At 41.7% G+C, this 22875-nt stretch overlaps 1 protein-coding gene across 1 annotated transcript; it reads left to right on the top strand.

The window, feature by feature from the left end:
• The first annotated feature begins 501 nt into the window (after positions 1-501).
• On the top strand, positions 502-22390 carry LOC308118531 (solute carrier family 35 member F5-like). The gene is made up of 16 exons (XM_080477986.1): positions 502-666; positions 2606-2728; positions 2812-2953; positions 4214-4363; positions 5785-5847; positions 5939-6020; positions 6432-6622; positions 7974-8055; positions 9543-9630; positions 11163-11227; positions 11873-11977; positions 13187-13346; positions 13514-13604; positions 14638-14792; positions 18424-18531; positions 20934-22390. The coding sequence occupies exons 3-15, from the start codon at positions 2819-2821 to the stop codon at positions 18509-18511; spliced, it is 1455 nt and encodes a 484-aa protein (XP_080334112.1). The 5' UTR covers positions 502-666; positions 2606-2728; positions 2812-2818; the 3' UTR covers positions 18512-18531; positions 20934-22390.
• The last annotated feature ends 485 nt before the right edge of the window (positions 22391-22875 follow it).

The raw sequence follows: 22875 nt of genomic DNA, 5'->3' as shown, positions 1-22875 counted from the left end.
TAACATACATAAGATTAGATTTAGATGTAGATGCGTTTCCTTAAGAAGGATTAGTCTGTGGAACAACTTGGACGATAACTTAAAAACATTTTTAGAGATTTTTGTTCAAGATGGACCTTTGAACCAGATCGTCCTCTCAGACCACACAGAGTACAGAGTCCATCTCCACCCCAACACGTTTTCAAATTAATATAGATTTTTTTTCTTCTTTTTGTATGTCTTTTGTATATGCTTTGACAAGTCTGGAACAAATTAATAATTATTATTATTAATTAATAATAAGAAGAACAGTAAGTAAAACTATACAATATACAGATAAACTATCTGATTAATGTTTATTTTCCCTAATACTTGCATGTCTGTGTAAAAAAAAAAATGTAATTAATGTGGATGTGACGCACTTAATGTTTCGGGAATTCCGTTCTTAATGAATAAAAGACGCACAGTAATTAAATGGTTAAATGTTTAAGAGAATACATTTCCCAGAATGCCCCGCGTCACGAGTGATGTCACCTGACCATGAAGGGAGGGTGTGCTAATGTTTACAACCGTGTGGCTGGAGGTCCTTTTACTCTTCAAACTACGAGTTTTCCCACAAGATTTGACGCGCGTGCAAAATGACAGTTAAATCAAGGTGCAAAGTGGAAGACGTCCTGTGGGATTCAGGTAACGGAGCGGCTTTTATTCCTCCGGGGTTTGGTCTCGTAGCTTAATGAAGCGTGTTAGCTTGTTAATAGATAAACAAGCGAAGCTAAAGCCAACATTACGAGAACAAAGAGAAACGGAGCCGACCTGCTGTCAGTGAGCCACGGCCGAGGTTATACCCTGAAATCTCACCCTGCATGTCCCTCCACCCTTTGACCTCCACCCAGTGACAGTTTTATAGCGACTTTAAAGAGCTAGCTTCCAGGCTAGTAGCTGTCAGGAGTTCAGGAAGCGACGAATGATAACAACACAACTTTAATCTCGCTTTTTCAAACTTCCTGCTTACCCAAAGGAACGGCCGATAACAGACACGTACAGACACCTGTAACAGACGGCTTGTTTTAGTGTTTACTGCTCGAAGCCGAGTCAACATGTCTGCGGCTCCAGGCTTCACAGCAGTTGGGACAGAGTCGTGTTTCCCATGTTGGAACAATCCTGCTTTATGACTGAGCGCGTCTTTATGCCGGATGAGTTTTACAACCGCCATGGGCCCCCCCTTGGTTTGGAGTTCTCATTGTATGATGCTTTACATGTGTTCTCTTGGTCAAAGGTGTGGTGTGCAGGCAGGACTCCTCTGCTGTGGAGATGGGTGCAGTATGTGGTCCGACACTGTCTAAATGCAGCCACTTAGGTCAATAATGGTTTTTTTTTGCACTTAACAGTGCTCTTTCTCTCGCCCCTAATTATAATCGCCATTCGCAGTTAATGGCCATAAATCACACGTTTAAAATCACACTGAGGTTGCCCACACCCTGAGCGTGAGAGACAGAACCACACATCAAATAACCTTACTTGCATGTTTCTGGACTGTCGGAGGAAACAAGAGTCCCTGATGAAACCCATGGAAACTCCACATCCAGTTAATAACAGTCACTGCACAGTTTCCCTTAAGATTCAGTTCACACAAATACAAGTACTCCTTAAAAATGTCCACATTTAACGCACCGGTTACATAATAATAATGATAATATTAATAGTAATTCAGGCTGAAGTGTGTTGAACGATTCGTTCAGCCTTAAGGAGATATATCTTTTCACAAAGTCTCCTTCATAGTATGAAGATGTCACTGCTCTCTGTTGATGCCATCCACTGCTCAGTTCTGACCCTCACTGTTGTGTTATGACCTGTGCTCCTGCTCAACAGTTACCTCCATTAATAAAAAAAAAAACAACCACTCTGTTATGTTTGTGGCGTGTTTTGACAGTCTTTCCAGAGACACTATTCAGTCCCGTGCCATCAGAGATGTTTGTGTTAAAGTGTTCTTCTGAGAACAATCGGGTAAATGTCTCTGCCTCTTTAGTGCACAGGAGTGTGATCCGTCCGGTCTCTGACAAGAACGGACCATTTTCCTTTTAATCCGTTTTAAATGTGTTTTAGCAGATATTTGACTTTGCATTTTAATTCTTTGTGTGATCCAGTTTTGGCTTAGCCCTTGTGAGTTGCGCAGAGTTCACAGACAGTGATTTCTACAAGTGTTCCTGAGGCCATGCAGTGGTTTTCTAGTCCAAAATGTTGTTTTTTAACTCCAGTGCCACCTAACCTCCACGAAATAGTGAGTTCTTCTGTAGATCTCTGAAGCTCTGCCGTATTCACTCCTGAGAGCTTCTGCTTCTGTAAAATTCTATAAAAAAACAAATACACATTCATGTTACTGACCTGTTGAAAAATACCCCATCTGGTTAGAAAATGATCAATGCAGTTGTTTTCACTCGAAGCTTTTACATGCCTCGCCTTTTCTTGCTTTTTGTTTTGAGTGGGCGACGTTGACTTTTACTCTTCCTTTTCCCTGAAGGAACTTTGGGATTAAAAGTCCACCGTCTCTACCAGCAGAGCCGCGGCACCGACGATTAATGACTGTAATATCACAAACAATAACTGTTGTGTCTGCGCGCCGCTGCAGGTTCGTGTTAACAGTGAGTCTGTTGGCTGGTCCCGACTTCCAGCGGGATCGTACTGCGACTGTAAGCTGGCACTCCAGAGAGCGGCGCGAACGCTTCAGAGGCTTCATCGCGGTTTTAATCAGGTTTGCGCTTCGATGTCGGCCCGTCACTTTTAAGAGAAATGTTGTGGCGCGAGCACGGCTGAGCTCTGTATGTGTCTCTGCAGCGTCCTGATGGAGTGGGTGTTCATCATGAACCGGATGGGCTCTCAGAGCAGCTCTGCGGCCCAGCGGAGGCGGATGGCTCTGGGGGTGGTGATACTCCTGCTGGTGGATGTCATCTGGGTGGCCTCCTCAGAACTCACCTCAGTAAGTAGGAGATCCCAGGTGACACGAGAGGACGCCACTGTAGTAGAATGAGACGGAGAGACTTTACTGAGAAATGTGTATCGTGACATTCAGTATTTATGCATTAATAAATGGATTTTATTCTTTTCTTCGCGCTGAACCCTTAACTCTAAAACCGGAAGTAGAAATTGTTGACATTTTAAAATTCCACTTATTTATTTAAATCATAATTTCTTCTGTAAAATACAAAGGAAGTACGTCATGCTGGGAAAAGTTCCCCCCTGTCCCCGAGGTTATCCTTCTGTTTTTCGCCCCAATAAATCTCTCTGGAACTTTCCAAAGAAGGCCTGCCCTGCACTTTGAAATCCACTGAGCTGGATCACATCGACGCACTCAGGAAGCTGGGAACTGGAAAAGTGACAAACGTGCAACATTGGCCACAAAGAAAAATCTACTGACAAAGAATTTCATGAGCTCTATTTAGTGATGAAGAAGAAGAAGGAGATCAGATTCTCTTCTAGTTTCACCATTAAACCTGGAGCTCTAGATTTTTATACACAAGCTTTGGTCCATTCTCCTCCTCACATGTGAAAACGTCATCACTTCCTGGTTTGGTCATAAAGGCAACGGTGCCTGAAGATAATAGTGATACCCAGCGATGGAGTTCACTATTGCAATAACAATGTGATTAGCAATAAATAGATAGATGATGTTAAAGGCTTTGTGTTTTCACATTCGTTATTCCAACAGTGATCTTTCTCTTGCCTCTACTTTACACCTTGATTTTTTGTTTTTTGTGGTTCTGCCTCCTCTCTTCTGGCCCAGAGACATGAAATGATATGATTAAAAATATGAAATCGATTAGATTTTGTTCATTAATATTGATGAATGCACAGTGTATGGAAAACTATTGCTTGTTCCAGTTCAGTCAGTCTTTTGTAATATGTGTTCTGTTCCTGTTAATATTGCAATAATGATAAATTTGTAATATATTAAAGAATCTGAAAGACACAAATATTATCACTGTAAATTCACACAAAAAAAAAAAGACTTCAAATAACGTATGACTGTCGTGACAACTTGTTCCATTGCATATTTGATGTTTAACATCAGTTTGAAATTCAGCAAAGTTAAATTTGACTAGTTAAAGAAGGTAAATAGAAACCAAAGAGTTCCAGAGGAATTCGTCTTTGTCTCTTATTTGGACTGTAGAAACGGTTAAAGTTATAAACTCTTCGCCAGCCAGTAAAACAATAATCTCCTGTTTAATTTCCTCCGCAGTACATTTTCAAGCGACAGGAGTACAACAAGCCCTTCTTCAGCACCTTCACCAAGACCTCCATGTTTGTGTTGTACTTGCTGGGTTTCCTGCTGTGGCGGCCCTGGAGGCAGCAGTGCACCGGCTCTCTCAAACGCAGGCACTCGGCTTTTGTAAGTAGACACACTCTTCCCCCACACGGGGGCGCTGTGTCGTGCTCTTTGGTTTCTAGGATTTCATTTATCTGTGGGAAAAGCCTTGTCACCACCCAGACTAAAGCTTCTACTGACTGGACGTTTATCAGAATCAGTTTGAACAGAGATTCACCATCTCTGCGCTTCCTACTGACTTACTAAATGTGGACGTATGAAGTTTGCAAGACAAACACTCAGCAGGAATATTACTTGTGGGAGGGAAGGAAGCCTTGTCTAAGAAGTGGTTACAACGAGATTCTCCAACATTAGATGATGGGTACAAAACTATATATGACATATATATCATGGAAAAACTGACATTCTCTCTTAAGATGCAATCAGAGAAATCTCAGAGATGCTGGAAAGAATTAGTCCATTATCGTTGTGTATATATATATATATATATATATATATATATATATTATATTGATCCACGAAGACCAGAGTTGCTTTAATTTCCCTTCTATAGAATATTGACTCCACATGATTACTAAACAGAGTTTGCTTTGACGATATACTCTTATAAATAGATGAGCGAGATTGACAGCCTTTTTGGTTTGTTTCTTTGTTTTGTTTTTTATTGTTTCTCTGTTTGCTGTTCCGTATCAGTCAGAAATATATATGCTTGATTAGAAAATATATGAAAATGAAAGGGAGAGCCATAGCTGAAAGATCATTGAAATATGTCCTGGACTATTGTACTATATTATAGGTGATATATACCCTTTGTGTAAAATTTGAATGATTTGATATGAAAACTGGACTTTATGAGCTCCCTGATTTAAAAGAAAAAAAGAAGTTTGCAAAGGAATATTTGCTGCTTTTGTGTGTATTTAGTCCGTGTTGATGGTGAATCTGTAGTTTTGTCACAGTAAAATCTTCAGTATGTTTAAAGCAGGGACGTCCATCATGAGCCCAAAGCCGGTCCAATCCGACCAAACCACCAAGCAAATTATATACATTCCCAAGAAAACATAGATTTAAAAAAAAAAACAACCCCAACAACACACGTTTATTAAGAGTAGTGAACACGACACGACACTGAGACTTGAGCTGAGATATCAGTGATGCTGCCGTGAGGGTGAGTCTGTGAAAACACCCATAACGCAACAGCTCTATGAGAAGCCTTTTGGACATTTCACTGTATTTGCACCGTTTATGAGATTGTAGACATTTTCCACAATTATTGTACAACTTTGTGAAAGTATATACATTTTCATCTCGTATACTCTGCGCCACCGCAAAGAAAAACTTTAAAAGTTTAAAGTTAAAGATTATTACGGCCCGATTTTCCTCGGCTGAATGTTGCTCCTGAACTGAAATATATTTGACCCCCCCTGCCTGCACGTACCACGAGTTTTGGATGTTTACTTTGTGGTTGGACGGTCTCCGCTCTGCAGTTTGCTGACGCTGAGGCCTACTTCGCATCGTGCACCACCGACAGCACAGTGAACAACTGTCTGGTAGGTAATCAGCGGTGTCCATCGTTCAGACGTCGATGCCTTCGTGTCCCCGGGCTGCCTGGTTTTCATGTACTGACTCTCTGACCTGCAGAGTGAGCCGCTGTACGTGCCAGTGAAGTTCCAGGATGTACCCACGGAGCACTCCCACGGCCTGATGGGAGACTGTGACTCTGGTGAGCGCCTTGCTTTTACAGGTTCAGTAGAACATCACACCAGTTTTGAACAACAGAGGGCAGTGGTGAGCCTTGAGAGAGTGCAGCGTCAATCTTTAGTGCACCAGCTGCACCCCTCCCTCATTTATTTTGAATAAAAGTTGAAGGAAGTATCTGGAACTTAAAAAATTCAGAGGCAGATGATTACTGCGTTCTGTCCGTTCATCCATTAGCGCCTAATGAGAATGACATTTTGGTTAAGGCAGTAGAATTATGGCCTTGCTTCAAATGCAAATAGAATCTGAAATAAACATGAGATTATCTTTGTTTTTGTATTTAAATTAGACCTATTTACACCACCACCACCACCACCACCACCACCACCCCCCCGCCCCTGTCGGCTCACTCCCGTCTTCTTTTACACCCCCCCAGCGTCCAAAAAGCAGCGGGTGCGTTTCAGTAACATCATGGAGGTGCGTCAGCTGCCCTCCACCCAGGCCCTGGAGGCCAAGCTGTCCCGCATGTCCTACCCCGCCGCCAAGGACCACGAGGCCATGCTGCGCTCGGTGGGCAAGCTCACCATCACCGACGTGGCCAAAATCAGCTTCTTCTTCTGCTTCGTGGTGAGTAGGAATCCAGGGTGGGAGATCGGCGCCGGAGCAAATTATACTTAAGTTGTAAAAAGAGATGAGGCTTTTTAATTTATTCATCATGTGATTAAAATACAGACTTTTGCTGAAATGGAACGTCAACTGACTTAAAAAAAAACAAGTGTGACAGTTACACACTATATATGAAGCCGTACAGATGTTTCAGAAACAAACAAACAAAAAGCACGACACTTTCAGGTGAGGAGTTTTGCGTTTGTGGTTTCAAAAGCAAATAACATTAATCTCGTGTAATGTAAAGAACATTAAGAAGTCCAGCATAAATCCTAAAGTTCTACTTTGAGTTCAGATAAGCTCTGGTTGTTTGCACACTTACAGACAAGTAACCCCAGGCTATCGGCTGTTAATTGAACATTCTGGGTGTTTTCTGGGGAAACATGTGACCGAAACAAGACTAAAAGGTATAAAAAAAAAACTTTATCAATGCCATTGCTTGTTATCCATAATACTATAAAAATGTGTAGAATAGTTTTTAGGCCTGAAAACGTTCCAAACTATTTGTAAACACCAACACTTATCTCATTTTATTAAGAAGCAGATTTTAGGACGACTTTTGTCTTTTTCGTCTGGTCGCCAGGTGGTTTAAAAAAAAAAAAAGTGTTTTGCTGCTACTTTCGTGTGCATGAATAAAAGATGCTTTCGTGAGAATGAATTATTTGAGGGAGCAGAGACCCGTGGTCCAAACTACAAGTCATAAATTCTTACTTTCAAATCTTTGGAGTGATGAGCTGCTTTTAATTTGCCGCTCTCCATCTCTGGGCACAATTATTTATTTTTATTAACATCATTCTATGCGTGCGATCAGAGTTGAGGGATTTCACCGTAGGTTCCTTTGCTTCATTCCTTTTTGACGTTGTCCATGAACAGATTCTTTGCTGTTTAATTCCACAACTCTTGCAGCAACTGCAAAGCCTTCTCTTTATTATTTTGGGGGGACGGTTTTATCTTTATTGCTCAGGTAGAGGCGGGACATGGGAGGAAATGTAGAAAAAAAAAGAAAGCTGGAACGATGGTTTTCTATGAAATGTGACCTGCGTTCGTCCCTCCGACGCCGGGCAGCCGGTTCACTGGCTGTTCATGGGTGTAAATTAAGATTGAGAACGGGTTTATGGGCTGCTTGCTCAATCACAAAACAAACGAAGCCTTCCGAGGTTGATTTACAGCCTCATACCGGGTGTAAAAGGTGGCTTTATGAGGTATGTTAAATGGAATTCGCTGCAGAGGTGTTAAAATGTAAGCTGCTCATGGTTCTGTTCACTCCTGGCAGTTACAAACTGTCACATGGCCTCTTTTGTTTGTCCCCCAGTGGTTCCTGGCTAACCTTTCCTACCAGGAGGCTTTGTCCGACACACAAGTCGCCATCGTCAATATTCTGTCCTCCACCTCAGGTCAGACTCTCTGTTACTATTATACACAGACATGCCGAACATTACGGTGGACTGAATGGGCCCAAATTCTATAAGTAAATACGCAATTAAATGATCAATTAAAACTGTCATTAATTTATTAAAATTGGAATTAAATATATAAATGTGTCATTAATTAATTAATTTAAATACCAATTAATTTCATGTAAAAGAAATGTAGAATTATTTTATTGCCTAAATGTGCCAAAATAAAATTAATAAAATACACATTTAATGACACATCTATATATTTAAATCCAATTGTAATTATTCAATGAGACATTTAATCAATCATTTATTGGTTTATTTATTTATTTATTTATTTAATTTTGGCACATTTAGACCATGAAATGATTATTTCAATAGTGAAATAGTTCTATATATATATTTTTTTTTACATAAAATGAATTGGTATTCTATTTCATTAATGACACATTTAATAACACAGTTTAATTAAAATTCTAATAATTTTAGGACACATTTAGTTGATTATTTAATGGTGTATTTATTTATTTAATTGTGGCACATTCAGTCCTCCATAAAACATAGGTTATAAAGAAGAATGCGACCGCAGCTCTTATTTAGATTCTTTAAGTTGTGGTGTCCCACAGGGATTAATACTTGGCCCAAAATAACTTTTTTTGTACTTTATTTTTTTAACCAACATAAATTCAATTTACTCTTTAATGCAGTTGAAATTCAGCTTTGTCTCTTGTATGAATGTCGCCAATTTCTGTTTCTTAGTCATGTTCACAGCATTCATTGATCATACTGAGATCTGGTTAAACGAAACTTATCAATAGTGATGAGAATTAATCTGAGTTGGGCATGAACCCCGAATCTTACCACACCTTTGCTCGCTCACTTTCATTATGACTCCCGTGTTGCAGAAATCAGAGTTTTACGTTTTAAAGACTATTCTGTTTAAGTTTGTTGCTTTCTAGCCACCGAAAGCGAGTCACAGACAGAGAGAGTCACGAGTATCACGAGTAAAGAGAATCCACCTCTTTTTGTGGATTACATTGAAGCTCGGAGAGCTGCTCTGTTCCATCTCCTCGGACCGTTTAAGTATTAACTGATTGCGCCCTGTTTGTTTATTGTAACTCTTCATAAACCAAATCCAGTTTAATACATTCAGAATCTAGTGTTGCTTTTTAAATCACCTATAAATGTGCTTTTCTTTATGTATGGACAGTTTAAATCCCTCCTTATATAGACCCGGCCATTGTAAGCTCTTACCATCTTCTCTGTAAACAGGAATGTTATTCATTTGTCAATAGATTCTGTATGTTTATCGCCGTGTCTTGTTCTGGACTCTGGTTATAGTGTGTTTACTTTGTTTTTGTTGATTATGGTTTTTACTTTGATGTGAAGCTCTTTGCTTGTGGCTATTGAATGTGAAAATTCATTGAGCAATGAATGTTTTTATCTGTGGAATGTTATTCTGACCGAAGCATCTCCCCCTCCAGGCTTGTTTACACTCATCCTAGCAGCCATATTTCCCAGCAACAGCAGTGACCGTTTCACCCTCTCCAAGCTGCTGGCCGTGGCTCTGAGGTGAGGCTGAGTGACGCCGCTGGTATTTGACTCGAGGAGGTCATGCTGGGAGCTTTCAGTGCTCCGTGGTCATCTACCACGATATTTAAAGTAATCACGCTGATCAGAGTCCAACCCAGTCATATTAATTTTCCCTAAAGTGATTCTTCCCCCAAAGTGGCCTTTAAAGTGCGCTCCGATTTATTACCTCTGAAGGAAATCAAATCAGAGTCGTGTCAGGCTGCAACTCCGCTTGTGTCTGGTTCAGATCAGGCTTCAACCAGAGACCAGACTTCCTCAGAGGATTCAAGGAAGAGAGAATTCCTGATTGTTTCTGAGGGAAGTCTTCCTCATCCCATAGCAGGATGCAGAGTTTGAACACAAACTGGATGTTATCGTCTGTCGCTGTACTGTGCTTGTTACTTTTCCTTACGTTGTGGTTTCCCAGCAGCTATTGGACCATAAAGGCCCGATTCTCCTCTGAACAGCTGATGTGTCTTGCTATCAGAACTCTTTCATTCACCTGGGCTCTAATCTGAGGTTATCTGTTAACTTGTGAATTCTCAGCCTGGTGACTCAGATGAAGGCCAGAATTTCCACACACGAGGCTCAGCTGTGAAGTGAGATCCATTTCAGTTGACGATCGAATGAAACTCATTGAGGCCACGTTTACACGTCCCCGGGGTTTTTACAAAAACTGATATTTCTCCCTCTACGTTTACAAAAACTCTTCATGGACATGGGCCCTCATACCCACCTTGTTCAGAGCCGCTATGAGCATGCCAAACCTTTAGGGGGCAGTGTAACAAGAAGCATGAAGCCACGATAGCCAATCAAAATTTGGTGCGCCGTCAACAAAGCAAAGGGTGGCTACTTTGAGGAATCTAAAACATGTCTTGAATAGTTTCCCAATTTTTTTGTTTACTACATAATTCCATATGTGTTCATTCATAGTTGTACTGTGCGTGCGGGCGGATATATGGATTTCCCACAAGGTGTTCATGTTTTCTTTAAAATCTTAATTTACAAATTATTAATGTGTTAGCGTGGAAGCTGTATTCTTTGGGGGTGGCTAGTCTGCCTGTCTTGAAAGGGCACATATCTGCACACCAGCACCTCTAAAGGTCACTAATTAACACCTCATATCTCTTTTGTTTGTTGAGTTGCTGTTAAAATGTCAGTTCTTCCTGCAATCTTTGTGGGTTGTCTCGCAAGCCGCTTAATTGGAGATGGCCAGCTTTTAGAGGTGCTGGCAGACAGATTCACCCCCCCCCCACACCTTTTTTTAACTACTTTACAGGCTTTTTTATGCATAAATAATGGAACCATCTGCTTAACTTGATCCACATTGCGGTGCATAGTGAACCCATCACACGTTGGTCACGAGGCACTGTAATTAAATTTGGCCTTATTGTCTAATAAAACATCTCTTCTGTGAATAATATCATTTAGTGTGTTTCATGTGGTTGGCTTCATTCAGATTTTAGCAGCCCAATTCTTTTCAGACGTTTCCCAGAAATTCTCTTTATTGGTTTCGTGTCTCTTGTGTTTAGCATGGGTGGTGTTGCCCTCGTGAGTCTCTCCAGCATGGACAGCCCTGATGAAAAAGGCGCCACTGGTAAGATGCAATACATCAAATACCTGCGCAGTGGATTGTGTCTCACTTTTACCTCTGTACATAACATGTTTGAAAAGAATGCATACACACCTGGGACTGTACCGAACTGAACACCTTCAAGTACATCATCAAAACTCACCTGTTCAGAACTGCTTTTAATACTCGGCACAAATCTATTTCTTTTATTACGTGTTTTTATGATGATTCTCCATTTTATGCTTGTTGATTTTATAATGTAAAGTGGCATACAAATAAAATTATTATTAATATAATAATAATGATAATGATAATGATTATTTATTAATCAATAATATAAAATACAGATATCAATAAAAAATAAAACTTACAAATAATATATATATAAATAAATATCTAAATATAATGGGATGAGGTTTAGTTGTTGCTGTGCCTCATCTAAGATTGTAATTTATAGATTTAATGTGGGAAGTTTCAGCTGACTGGTGGCCAAACCAGAATAAAAGTGAAAATGAGTCAGAAGAAGAAATAATTGATCTCCGGCGAAGGCGCCCGCCTTGAATTAAATCATTTGCTCGTGATCCGTTCGTCTTGCTCTGAACAAACACTGTGGAGGTGGTGCACTCTGGAGCTTTCCTACCAAACCTAATCACCTGCAACCTCTGGAAGGTTCTCTGTGGTCTCTGGCCGGCGCCGTGCTGTACGCCGTCTACATAGTGATGATCAAGAGACGAGTGGATCGGGAGGATAAACTCGACATTCCAATGTTCTTTGGTAAGGAAGACCTTTCTTCATGATTGCATTTCATTTTCTTCTGTGGTTTGTACAAGAGTTTAAAAGAAAAAATAGAAAAGGTAAAAATGGGGTCCCCACTGCTTACCGAAGAACTCCTGAGAACAGGGGGGGGGGTTCCGCTTAAAAATCTGGAGGTCAACGAATCCTATTTCTTTTATGTTTTATACAAGAAATTCTGATTTGATAAAACCACAATTTGAGGTGTGAACAGTGGAACCCAGTGGGTGTCTCTTACTTCAGGGACCTCACACAGCCCGATGTGGACTGGATAGGTAAAGAATGGAATCATCTGATTTGGCAGATGCCACCTTATTTTATCTCAGGGATTTTGTTTGTGTGTTTTATCATTGACCCTCATCGAAATTTGGTTCTGCCGTGCATCTCTGATGTAAATTGTCAGAATGACAATAGAAATGATCTATTTAGCTTTCTAGCTATCTCTCTCTATCGATATCTCTATCTATAAATCTCTCTATCTCTAGCCCTCTATCTCTATATCTACAAATCTATGCCTTTGTTTTAGTGCAACAGAGTTTTAGTAAATCATTAAGAAGTTCATATTTAATGAATTATCCTTTTACAACACATGACAAACCTGAAATGTGAATAAAAGAACTGCAAATTCATCAATATTAAATCTCAATTCATTATGTGCTTTACAACTTACAGATCACAGTGGAGGTTATTTACACGACTTACATATTCAAAGAAACACAAAACATTTGGTCACGTGTTGCTGGAACTCAAAAATATAGCAGGTTACTGCAGATTAGGATCAGAACAACTTGTCAAGTTGTAGAAGTGATCTTTAAAGAAGACACATTCCTACATCTGTGGCTCACCACGTAATAAAGAAAACAAGTTATTCCCCAGTGCGCCCCCAGTGGTCAAATCAACGTACTGCAGTTAATGCCATACTTCCTCACAGCCGGCAAAGTGAGTTTGAGACCGTCTTACATATTCTAGTAATTCCTGATATAATCTTCAGCTGCAGGTACAGCATTAGCTCTGCCACCTTGCATCTTGCCCACAGCTCCTTCAACATTTCCATGTCCGTTATACTCATTTATCCGTTGAAAGAAAAGAGCCGTTCTGCAGTTTTGCATCCAACCCGTGTCCTAATACTCTGCGATGTCGCTATGGTTTTCATTTGAGCTGAAGCTGCTGCTGTGGTGTGCCTCCTCTCAGGCTTTGTGGGTTTGTTCAACCTGCTGCTGCTGTGGCCGGGCTTCCTCCTGCTCCACTACACGGGCTTCGAGGCCTTCGAACTCCCCAGTCAGCTGGTGTGGACGTACATCCTCATCAACGGCCTCATTGGAACCGTCCTCTCCGAGTTCCTCTGGCTCTGGTGAGCTGCTCACGCATCCGATAAAAAGCTTTAATTAACAATATCACAGGGACGTACAGTTTTTAAACTGAACCTCCCACTATAGTGTGCTGAATGAGTTTGATTAACGTGGAGTCGTTTCAAAGACGTATATCTTTGTAAGTGGGAATGTTTGTCTCTTTTCTCAGGGGCTGTTTCCTCACGTCGTCTCTCATTGGGACTCTAGCGTTAAGCCTCACCATCCCGCTCTCCATTATGGCTGATATCTGCATGCAGAAAGTAAGTCTGCTGTTGGAGTGATTCCTATAAGGAAGCAGGATTCAAGATGAGGAAATACAAGTTTGAAGAGAAGGTTCTGCATAACTGTCACAGTGGCTTATTGTCTTTAAAAAGATCTTAGATTAATGACAACCATTTGGTTTGTGTAATCTAATTACTTCACAGGTTTTATTTCATAGGAACATCCGTCTGAGCTTCTAATGGAGCTGGACAATGGAGCAGAATCCATCTTTTTCTCACATATCAGATTCTGCCTCATAGTTTCTGTCAAAGCAATAGAATCAAAGGCTTTTCTCTTTATCCATTTAACACACATGACATTGTTTTTGCTTCATTACTTCCTCATTTTTTAAGTCTGTCTTGCTGATTATTTCCGATGAAGGTCCTGAGGACTCGACACAAAAGATACCGACAATGATCAAAATTGAGACTGCTTCTAAATATTCACTTGCAGACATTTTGAAGTTTGAGGCTCATTGTTTGAAAAGACTGTGATTTAATAGGAGACACACCTCCTGCAGATGTGACAGATCTGAACCTCAACGGTACAATCTGATGTGAGAGTCGGATAATGTTGTCTGTGTGTGTCTGTGTGTGTCTGTGTGTGTGTGTGTGTGTGTGTGTGTGTGTGTGTCTGTGTGTGTGTCTGTGTGTGTGTGTGTAATAGGGGCTCCACACGTGCCTTCAGCTGCTTTTCACAAAGTCTTTCAATGCGTCACATTAAGAGAACAAAGTGACAAAACCGCAGGTCGCTTTGCGTTTCTTCGGCGATTCAGAGATTTACCTTTCATGACATCATGCGGGGACGTAACCACTCCCTCTGGTACTTTTTTTCCCCAACATCAGAAGGGCATATTACTACTCTCCAAACGTACAGTGTGTTTATGCAAATGTGAAAAATGTTTCCTACTTTTCAGGCGTATCACAGCCTTAGTTTTGGTTTTTCGCATTTACAAGCAGATTTATCACACCTGCTCAAAACAACACAATGTTTGGCTCATTTCATTACCCCCCCCCCCGTGCATCCTCGTAGGTTCGGTTCTCGTGGTTATTCTTCGCCGGGGCGGTCCCCGTCTTCCTCTCCTTCTTCATCGCCACGCTCCTATGCCACTACAACAACTGGGACCCCGTCCTGGTGGGGCTGCGGAGACTCTACGCCTTCATCTGCAGGAAACACCGTATTCAGAGGTACGCACTCTCCACCTGCACTGTGGGATTACTTTAAAGACGGGCGTGTTGGCGGCGATCAGCCTGGGGCCGCGTCTCTTAAATTCAAGGTGACGAATCTCCACAAGCCGGCAGACGGAAAAACTCAGAAGATTCTGAGTTTGTTTCTGTCGACTGTGAGGACATCCTTTCTTTATATAAAGCTCTAATACAACAGTACACCATGGCAACCGGAGACAAGCGATCATCTGTGCTTCTCAGAATAAAATCAGCCGCAGAGACAAAGAAAAGACGTCAGTCTTTTAACTTGATGCACAGGAATTATTGAGAGGCTGTTGAATGGCATCGTAGTTCACATGAATACAATCAGAATGCAACTGAAACATTTCGGCGATAACGCAGGTCAATCAGACCATTCATAGTCTTCCTCTGTCACAGACACACTTACTTTAATATAATCAAGTGATAATTCGGCTGGCTTTAGCGGAAATCTTCTACTAATATTGTTTTTCACGGATTTAATTTAAGTTTATATCGATAAACAAAAGAGAATCAGAAGTAAAAGATTCACTTGTCAATGAACTCCCAGTTTAAGCTTGTGTTAATCAATGGGATGGATGTAGGAAGGACTGCTGGTGCTGATTGCTGCTTCAGGCGAGTATTAGGGAGTAAATAGTGAGACTCTGAGGGTTCATTTAGAAAACCTGCCTGCGGATTCAGAGTCATTATGATGATAACCAGTGTTTAAATTACCGAAGCCTCTCGGTGATTATAAAAACTAGTCACTGCAAATAACTAGTTACTGAGGCCATTATTAATAATACCATCGCTGTAGACTTGTAGAGTTACTGTGATGCTTCAGTCTGATTCACTCAGTAACTTGAGCTGAAGTTGCGTCAGTCAGCGGGAGGACGATGGTTGGACTTGGACATGTAGCGTAGCGCCACTGTTCACCAGATCAGGTAACAATCTTGAATTTGCAAATTAAAAATCATTTTTAGCTTCAAATTCGATAAATGGATTACATCGATTTTTTTTGCTGAGCCCTACTGGTACTATTCTGTTGTTAACTTTTATTACACTTCCACGTTCTGAATACAACGATCCTCCTGCAGCAACAAGTGAAGATTTTACACACAATAAAAAGTCTTCAACATGTAAAATACTCGATTTTAACACTGGAGCAACAACAGAAATTTTACCAAAGTTAATCTGGATCATGGTGCGACTGCCCAGAGCAAACAGCCATTCACACATTGATTGAGAACAGCGGACAGTGACAGCTGCAGTTTCTTTTTGGTTTCATGCCTGATTCTTTATTCTTTTCTTTCCGAGAGTCTATTGATCCCCCCCCCAATTCAATTCACATCGCAGACACCTCACGGAGCTTTTAAGGTCAACACCTCACAAGAACGTAGTGAGAAACCCGACAATCAAGTGTGTTGATGAGTAGAAAGTGTGAAGGAAAAACTTAACTAAACTAAACTTTTAACAAGAGCCAACGACTTGGAGGACCTGATCCCGGTGGGCACCCAGCCCACTTCACCCGATGGGGTGGAGGAGAGCGCAGAGAGAGAGCCGACACCCGGCTGAGAGCCGACACCGGGCAGGTCGTCGGGGCCAGAGGACACAAATCAGAGGGCGCACAGCCGACAAAAAGCACAAACTACAAGAGTGGATGAGAAATGACATGACAAGTTAAAGAGAGGGGAGTGAAAGAAGTGCCTGGTGCAGTGGGTTATAAACTTCCAGCTTAGGGCCTCGTCCACACGAGCCAAAACAATCTTTTTTCTCCCCGCCGATCTCCCAGAAAAATTCCGTCCATCAGTCACTATGAACACGACTCAACTCGAGGCTTCAGGGCATGTAGTACATATGCCAGGCCTTTAGGGGTGCTGTGACTCACCAAATACACTGAAGACACAGAAGAAAACACGGAGCACATAGATGTTTAGAAGTAGACTCCTGCTCACAAACCTCTATATAGCTCCGAGTTCTATAAGTCTATGGCCTTGCTCCTCCTGCTGCTAGCTTCGGTAACTTCTGCAGCGCCACCTGGAGCTTGTAGTCCGCCATTGTTGTGGTTATTAGATGACATTGTGGACCGCGGTGGGGGGAAGAGGTGGGGCGATTACGTCATCTTTTATCCACAGATGATTGTCTTTGCTGTCCACATCTCACAGCCGAGCCGCGGTTTTAGAATTTCTCCACTCTGGGACCAGAGTGAAAAAAAAAACAGTTTTCAGGCTTCTGATCGGCCAAAAACGGTGCGTTTTCGTGAACCGGCATTCTGGTGTGGACGGCGCCAAGAGAATGTCCTCGGTCACCTGAGACAAACTCAGCTATCGGCATTCAGGATGCCACTGACCCCGACTGACCCCGGTACAGAATCTCAGGCCCGGTTTACACAACAATGTATTGAAAACGACGTCCGTTTACTCTGTAACGACAGAAATACTGAAAACTATGTAGTTTTTCCGTCAGGCCACTAGTGGGTGGTGTTGTTTGGTTTTGTAATGAAACCACACAAACCTACCATATAAATGTCAACAATCCAGTTGGATTGTTATTACAGTGACTGTCAAAGTAAAAGTCCCAGGAGAATATAAACTGGGAGTCATGAAAACATTGTTCTACTGAGCATGTGCAGAACAACTATGTTTGCAGTGATTCATGTAAACGGATCCCAAAACGCAACAAACGATTTTTTAATAAAAAACACGGAGGAATAACACGAGATCAACCCCACATAATGTTAACGAGTGCGAATCAGTGAACCTTTTTGCTGTTTTCAGCAGAGAAAATCCCGCCGGCTCATTTTTGTGTTGCGACCCATCGTTTCAGAATGACCGATCTACTTTGTACTTGTCTATAGAAGTAATTTTCCTTTTGTTAAGTCGCATCATTTGCGTTCAGTCACGTCCCAATTAGCTGCGTTGGGCGCTTCAGTTGTGGTTGCCATGGCAATTCTGACCCAGATATCCAAAGAGTAGATACAGACACGTGTTGATGATGGGTGAAAGTGCTGCTCTCACTGTTTGCTCTGGGAAATTAGAGATTGTTTATACACACACACACACACACACACACACACACACACACACACACACACACACACACACACACACACACACACACACACACACACACACACACACACACACACACACACACACACACACACACACACACACACACACACACACACACGCGCGCTGAGTTTATTCCATCTGAAGTCTCTGCAGGAGGTCAGTCAGCGTTTGATAAAATGTGAAAGTTCTCCCAGATGGTCTTTAAAAAAAAAAAAGAAGAAAAAAAAAAAAGTCTCTGGGGTTTGTGAGGATTGCGAGTTGTTGTGTCGTCGGTGCTGCGGCGTGCCACCAATTAAAAATGAATTGACCTTAACCGTGACACACACTTGAAGTCTTTTCTTGGCTGACATTCTCACGAGGATAATGGACTCCCATTTGCGGCTCCCAGCCTGGCAAAACTCGGGTCCGTAATCACACGTACACGCGTGACTGACTAACCTCTGCCAGGCGGCGGTGCGCCTCCGTTCATCCTGTGAATGCTGAGGGACGATTATAATCATGATGGTTGTCAAGATGACGAGTGTGATGATGATGGACAACCCCGCTCCCTCTGCCCACAGGCTGCCTGAAGACAGCGAGCAGTGTGAAAGCCTGATTCCCCTGCACGACGTCTCCGCCAGCGACGGCGGCGGCGGCTTCTGTTCCTGATCCAGACGCCGAGACTCAATGTAAATGTCGCTCACATGCTTTGTGTTCTTTGTGTACCGGGATGTTTGTATGTGTGCGTAACGTTGGAGTGTGCGAATGGGAAGGAGCGTAAATGACCCGGGTTGATTGAATTCTGGCAGAAACATTAAAGGACGAGGGTGAGTGTTACACATTGGTACATGCAGGGAATTCAATCACTTCAGGCTTGTTTTATCATGCAAATATTGTCCTCTTGTACACATGCAGTAGTTTATATATATACATATATATCTTGGCAGCAGTTTTCACTAAAAACAACACTGTACTTTATTTCTCAGACTATAGGTCACGTTTCTCAACCAAAATTATAATATCTATATATATATATATATATTTTTTATTTTCTGTTGCACATTTTGTCATTTTACTTTAAATTCTGTAGTGTAGCTCTTTCCTCATAATGTTTTCTGCATTATCAGTTAAATATAGTATTAAAGGAGGTTTATTTCTGCAGCCATACGGCAACATCTAGCGCTCGTGATTCATACCAGTGTAGTTTAATTCACAAGATTCCTCTTGTTATAAGTCACATGACCGGACATTAAAAAAAACAAAGTGTGACTTACGCGATGCAAGTCTTCACAGCTTTTCTGGAGATTTCAGGAGGAGAATGATGAAACTTACCAGAGTTGAGAATATACTAAACTTGTAGTACTTCCTTTTGAAAATGTATTTACAACATTTTACATATTTCTTACATCAATTTATTGCATCGCATTTTATTTTGGAGTGAGGGGACAGTTGTAGCATATTGAGGTTTTCATTTATTAAGAAGAAAAGTGTCGATGCAACAGTAAATAAAGTTGTATCTGCTGATGCTTCTCTCGACGTCGCTCAACCCACTGAGGAGCGTCGCAGAGCTCTTCAGGTGAAGCTTGTCGGGCTGTCTTGGGCCCCGTTTCCACGGCAACGATTCACGTGATCCGTTAAAAAAAAAAATGTATTTGTTGCATTTACACTGCAGCAGTAGACACGCTGACAACGATGTGGTCAGTCTGCCGGGCCACGGGAGGGCGCTGTTGCTTGTTTTTGTAATGAACCTACACAGACGCGTGTACAAAGAACAAAACGCTATAAAGGTGAACAAAATGGAGAGAACCCGACATACTCGTGGACTGACGAGGAATCGGATGCTATCGGGGGAGAATGTGGATGTACTGATGTGTACGATAAAACTAGAATAACCTTTTTATATTTAAACTTTTAAAGTTTTTCCGTATGTTTGACAGCCCTGCTCTCGAGTTTAGAATTTTCAGTGCACTGATTATCAGCATCAAGTTCTACAAACTGGTTGCAAAAGGAAAAAAACAACAACAACAAAAATACTTTCTTGTATATACAGTTTATAAATGAGCAAGTGCTTGTAATTTGACACCAGCCTCCACGTCTTTCTGGCTCCTGCAGTGCCTGAAACGCGGGACTTTTTAAGGAGATTTGCAACCACCTTGTCCAGACCGAGTCATGGCCAACAGTCTGAGGGTTCTAACTCTCAGCCGAGTCCCAAACAGAAACATTTAGCAGTACCGAGCTGATTTTACACATTATGCCAATAATCCCGTACGATCGCTTTCGTCACTCTGCCGACCAAACATCTATGATTTATCGCCGCTCATCAATCCTCAGGTTATTTCTTTCAGCCGTTTCATGTTTCCCTGAGGGGCAGATGAGAAAAAAGGAAAAAAAACAAACTTGATGCCTTTTAGGAAAACTGTTTCTTGGTAAAAATGTGCCGCGACTGTGAACTGGAACGTTCATCCTGCATAAAAAGGCTGATTGGTTCTTTTTCTGAGACGGTAATGACAACAGCCACAATCAGGGCGAATCTCCTGAGGTGTTCAGGCACAATGGGATTATCAGCCTGGTAATTATATTCCACTTCACAGCTGATTATTGCAAATATCAGTGTCATTCAAACGCATTAAAGGATCCAGAACAACTACGGGTGGTACTCGCTCCCACCAAGATAAGATCTAAATTCAACAGTCTGTGATTTTCTTTATGGCCTCAGTCCGACTAATCTGGAGTCTACGTCTTGTATTTAATCTTGTGTTTCCAGTTTCACAGCATATCTTTTCTGTGAAGGACCCCGCAGAGGGATTTTAAACTAATGATGAGCAACTTGCTCAAAGGAACTATGTGTCTTTATGTGTAAAAATACATTACTTTTCATCAGAGGTCACTGAAATACTACAAATAATTAACGTATTATCATAAGGCTTCTACGAAACTGTGTGCGTGTGTGTGCGTGTGTGTGTGTGTGTGTGTGTGTGTGTGTGTGCGTGTGTGTGCGTGCGTGTGTGTGTGTGTGTGTGTGTGTGCGTGTGTGCGTGTCTTTAGTTGCGTCTCGTTTCCCTAATCCGTCTCCTTCCTCCTCCGTCCTCAGGTGACCAGCGTGGATCGCACACAGCCAGAGACATTTATCTTCACCCCAGTGCCTCCTATCAGATCTATTTATTTTCTACTGCGGTTTACATTTTTACGAGTTCCACTTTATCTCCTCTCCGTCAGCACGGACTGCAATTCCCCCGTCTTTTGTTCCGTTTCTTATTGTTTGTGTGTGAAAAACACTCGGCGGGTCCTGGACGTCGTCGTTTTCCTACTGTGACCAAAATGAAGCGGTACGAGTTGAAGTCGGCTCACATCAGTCGGAGAAGGTCGCCTTGACGACTCGCCGCTTGTTTTTTTTGAAGATTGAACACTTAGAAGAAGAAGAAAAAAGTTGATGTTTCATAGCAAACTGGATCTTCCGTCATGTGAGTGCAGGAGTCATTCATTCATCCCGTAATCTCCTTTTCTACGTGGGATTATTGTGACCAATCATCAACATTTCTGCACATGTAAAACGCAAAAATCTTGGAACTTTGATTCTCATCCATGAAGAAGAAACACTACAGCTGAGCAGGACAGCCGCTCCGTGCTCAGCACCGCCCCCTGGAGGACAGACGAGGGGGGGGGGGGGGGGGCGTGTGGTCGTAAACCCTCCGCCATAAGCTATAAAAGGTGCAATAACGCTCGTCTGCTTGAAGTGGCTGTAAATACTGTACACAGTGAAACCCAAACGGAGAGCCCACGTCTCCTTTGTGACGTCCAGATGACCACTACGTTTTTAAATCTTTATCTTTTTAGCGTTTTTATGTGGACGAGTTTGCACCACTGCCAAATCCTCTTTTTTTTTTTTTTTTTTTATTTGCTCCAGAGATTATCTTGACACTGAGCGGACAGTCTGGGTTTGTTTCCCGTGGCGTTCCGGATGTGTTGAGGAGCGTCTTCCTCCGCCTCTCTGGGTGTCGTCCTCTACATAAACACTGCCGGTGTGACGGTGGAATGTCGGATGTTCGCCGCTCTCCTTGTTTAAATGTCACATCTTTTCTTTCTGCATTGACGGAGAGAAAAGGAGCGGGGGGAAGTAACGGCAAGTTCTTCTTCACTGAAAGTGGAAAAAAACTAAACAAAATGGAGAATTCATTGCACTTAACCGTGTTTTCTTTTTTTTTCCAATCGGTCCCAGTTCCCGTCCAACCAGCAGGTATGAAAGCTTTTTAAAGAAGAGTCCTGAAAGAGCTTTGATTGTTTTTTTCATACTTTTATCAAACGGTGCTTGTGAAATCATCAAGAATATGATTATTTTCTCTCTCAGGTTCTTTGTTTTGTCTTTTTTTTTTTTTTTTTTTTTTAAAGTGTCACTAATGAAAATGTTCTACAATCTTAAAAAGAGACCCCACAGAGGCTGTGACGGTAACTTTCCTTTAATCGCCCGACGCTCTTGAGTAATCCTGTTATTTTGTCTGTTTTCATATTTTAATTCATACTGCACTATTAAAAAAAAAATATCTTTTTGACTCTTGTGTGTTAAATCCTTTGTTTCCCTCCAAACCCTGTTTGCTTGGAAGACGGTGTGAAAGTTTCACTGTCCAGATCCGGTACCGCGGTTCAGAGCTGAGTGCCACCACTGAGATATGGAAACCTTTATGAATAATGCAAAGTGGCCCATTTTACAAAACCTGAATATTTATTAGAACGGTAAAAGTTATTAGAACAGAAGAAAAAAAAATCAGGAAAAAGTATCTTGGTTGCAATTATTGGCACCATTCCACTGAATTTAAATAAGTTCTGAAAAAGAAAATAGAAATACTGAGAGTGTTAGAGCGACGGGGTTATTGCAATTCCAAAAAGTCCTGAAGACGCCAAAGCGAAGATGCTGAAATATCAGTCTCCAACAGTTTGTCCTCGACATGTCTCCCCGTCATCACCGTCCTCAGAAGCTTCCTGGATGTGGACAGGAGCTCCGGGACGAGCTGGAACAAGTCTGCCACCAAACACGCAAA

Source organism: Lipophrys pholis, assembly GCF_963383615.2.
Source record: "Lipophrys pholis genome assembly, chromosome: 13".
Classification (NCBI taxonomy): domain Eukaryota; kingdom Metazoa; phylum Chordata; class Actinopteri; order Blenniiformes; family Blenniidae; genus Lipophrys; species Lipophrys pholis.
This window is presented reverse-complemented; position numbering and strand designations above follow the sequence as displayed.

Coding starts and splice junctions, on each gene's coding strand:
- LOC308118531 (XM_080477986.1), top strand. CDS start 2,819: ATGGAGTGGGTGTTCATCATGAACCGGATGGGCTCTCAGAGCAGCTCT. Junction 6,623..7,973: donor GCTTCTTCTTCTGCTTCGTG/GTGAGTAGGAAT, acceptor TTTGTCCCCCAG/TGGTTCCTGGCTAACCTTTC. Junction 14,793..18,423: donor AGGAAACACCGTATTCAGAG/GTACGCACTCTC, acceptor CTCTGCCCACAG/GCTGCCTGAAGACAGCGAGC.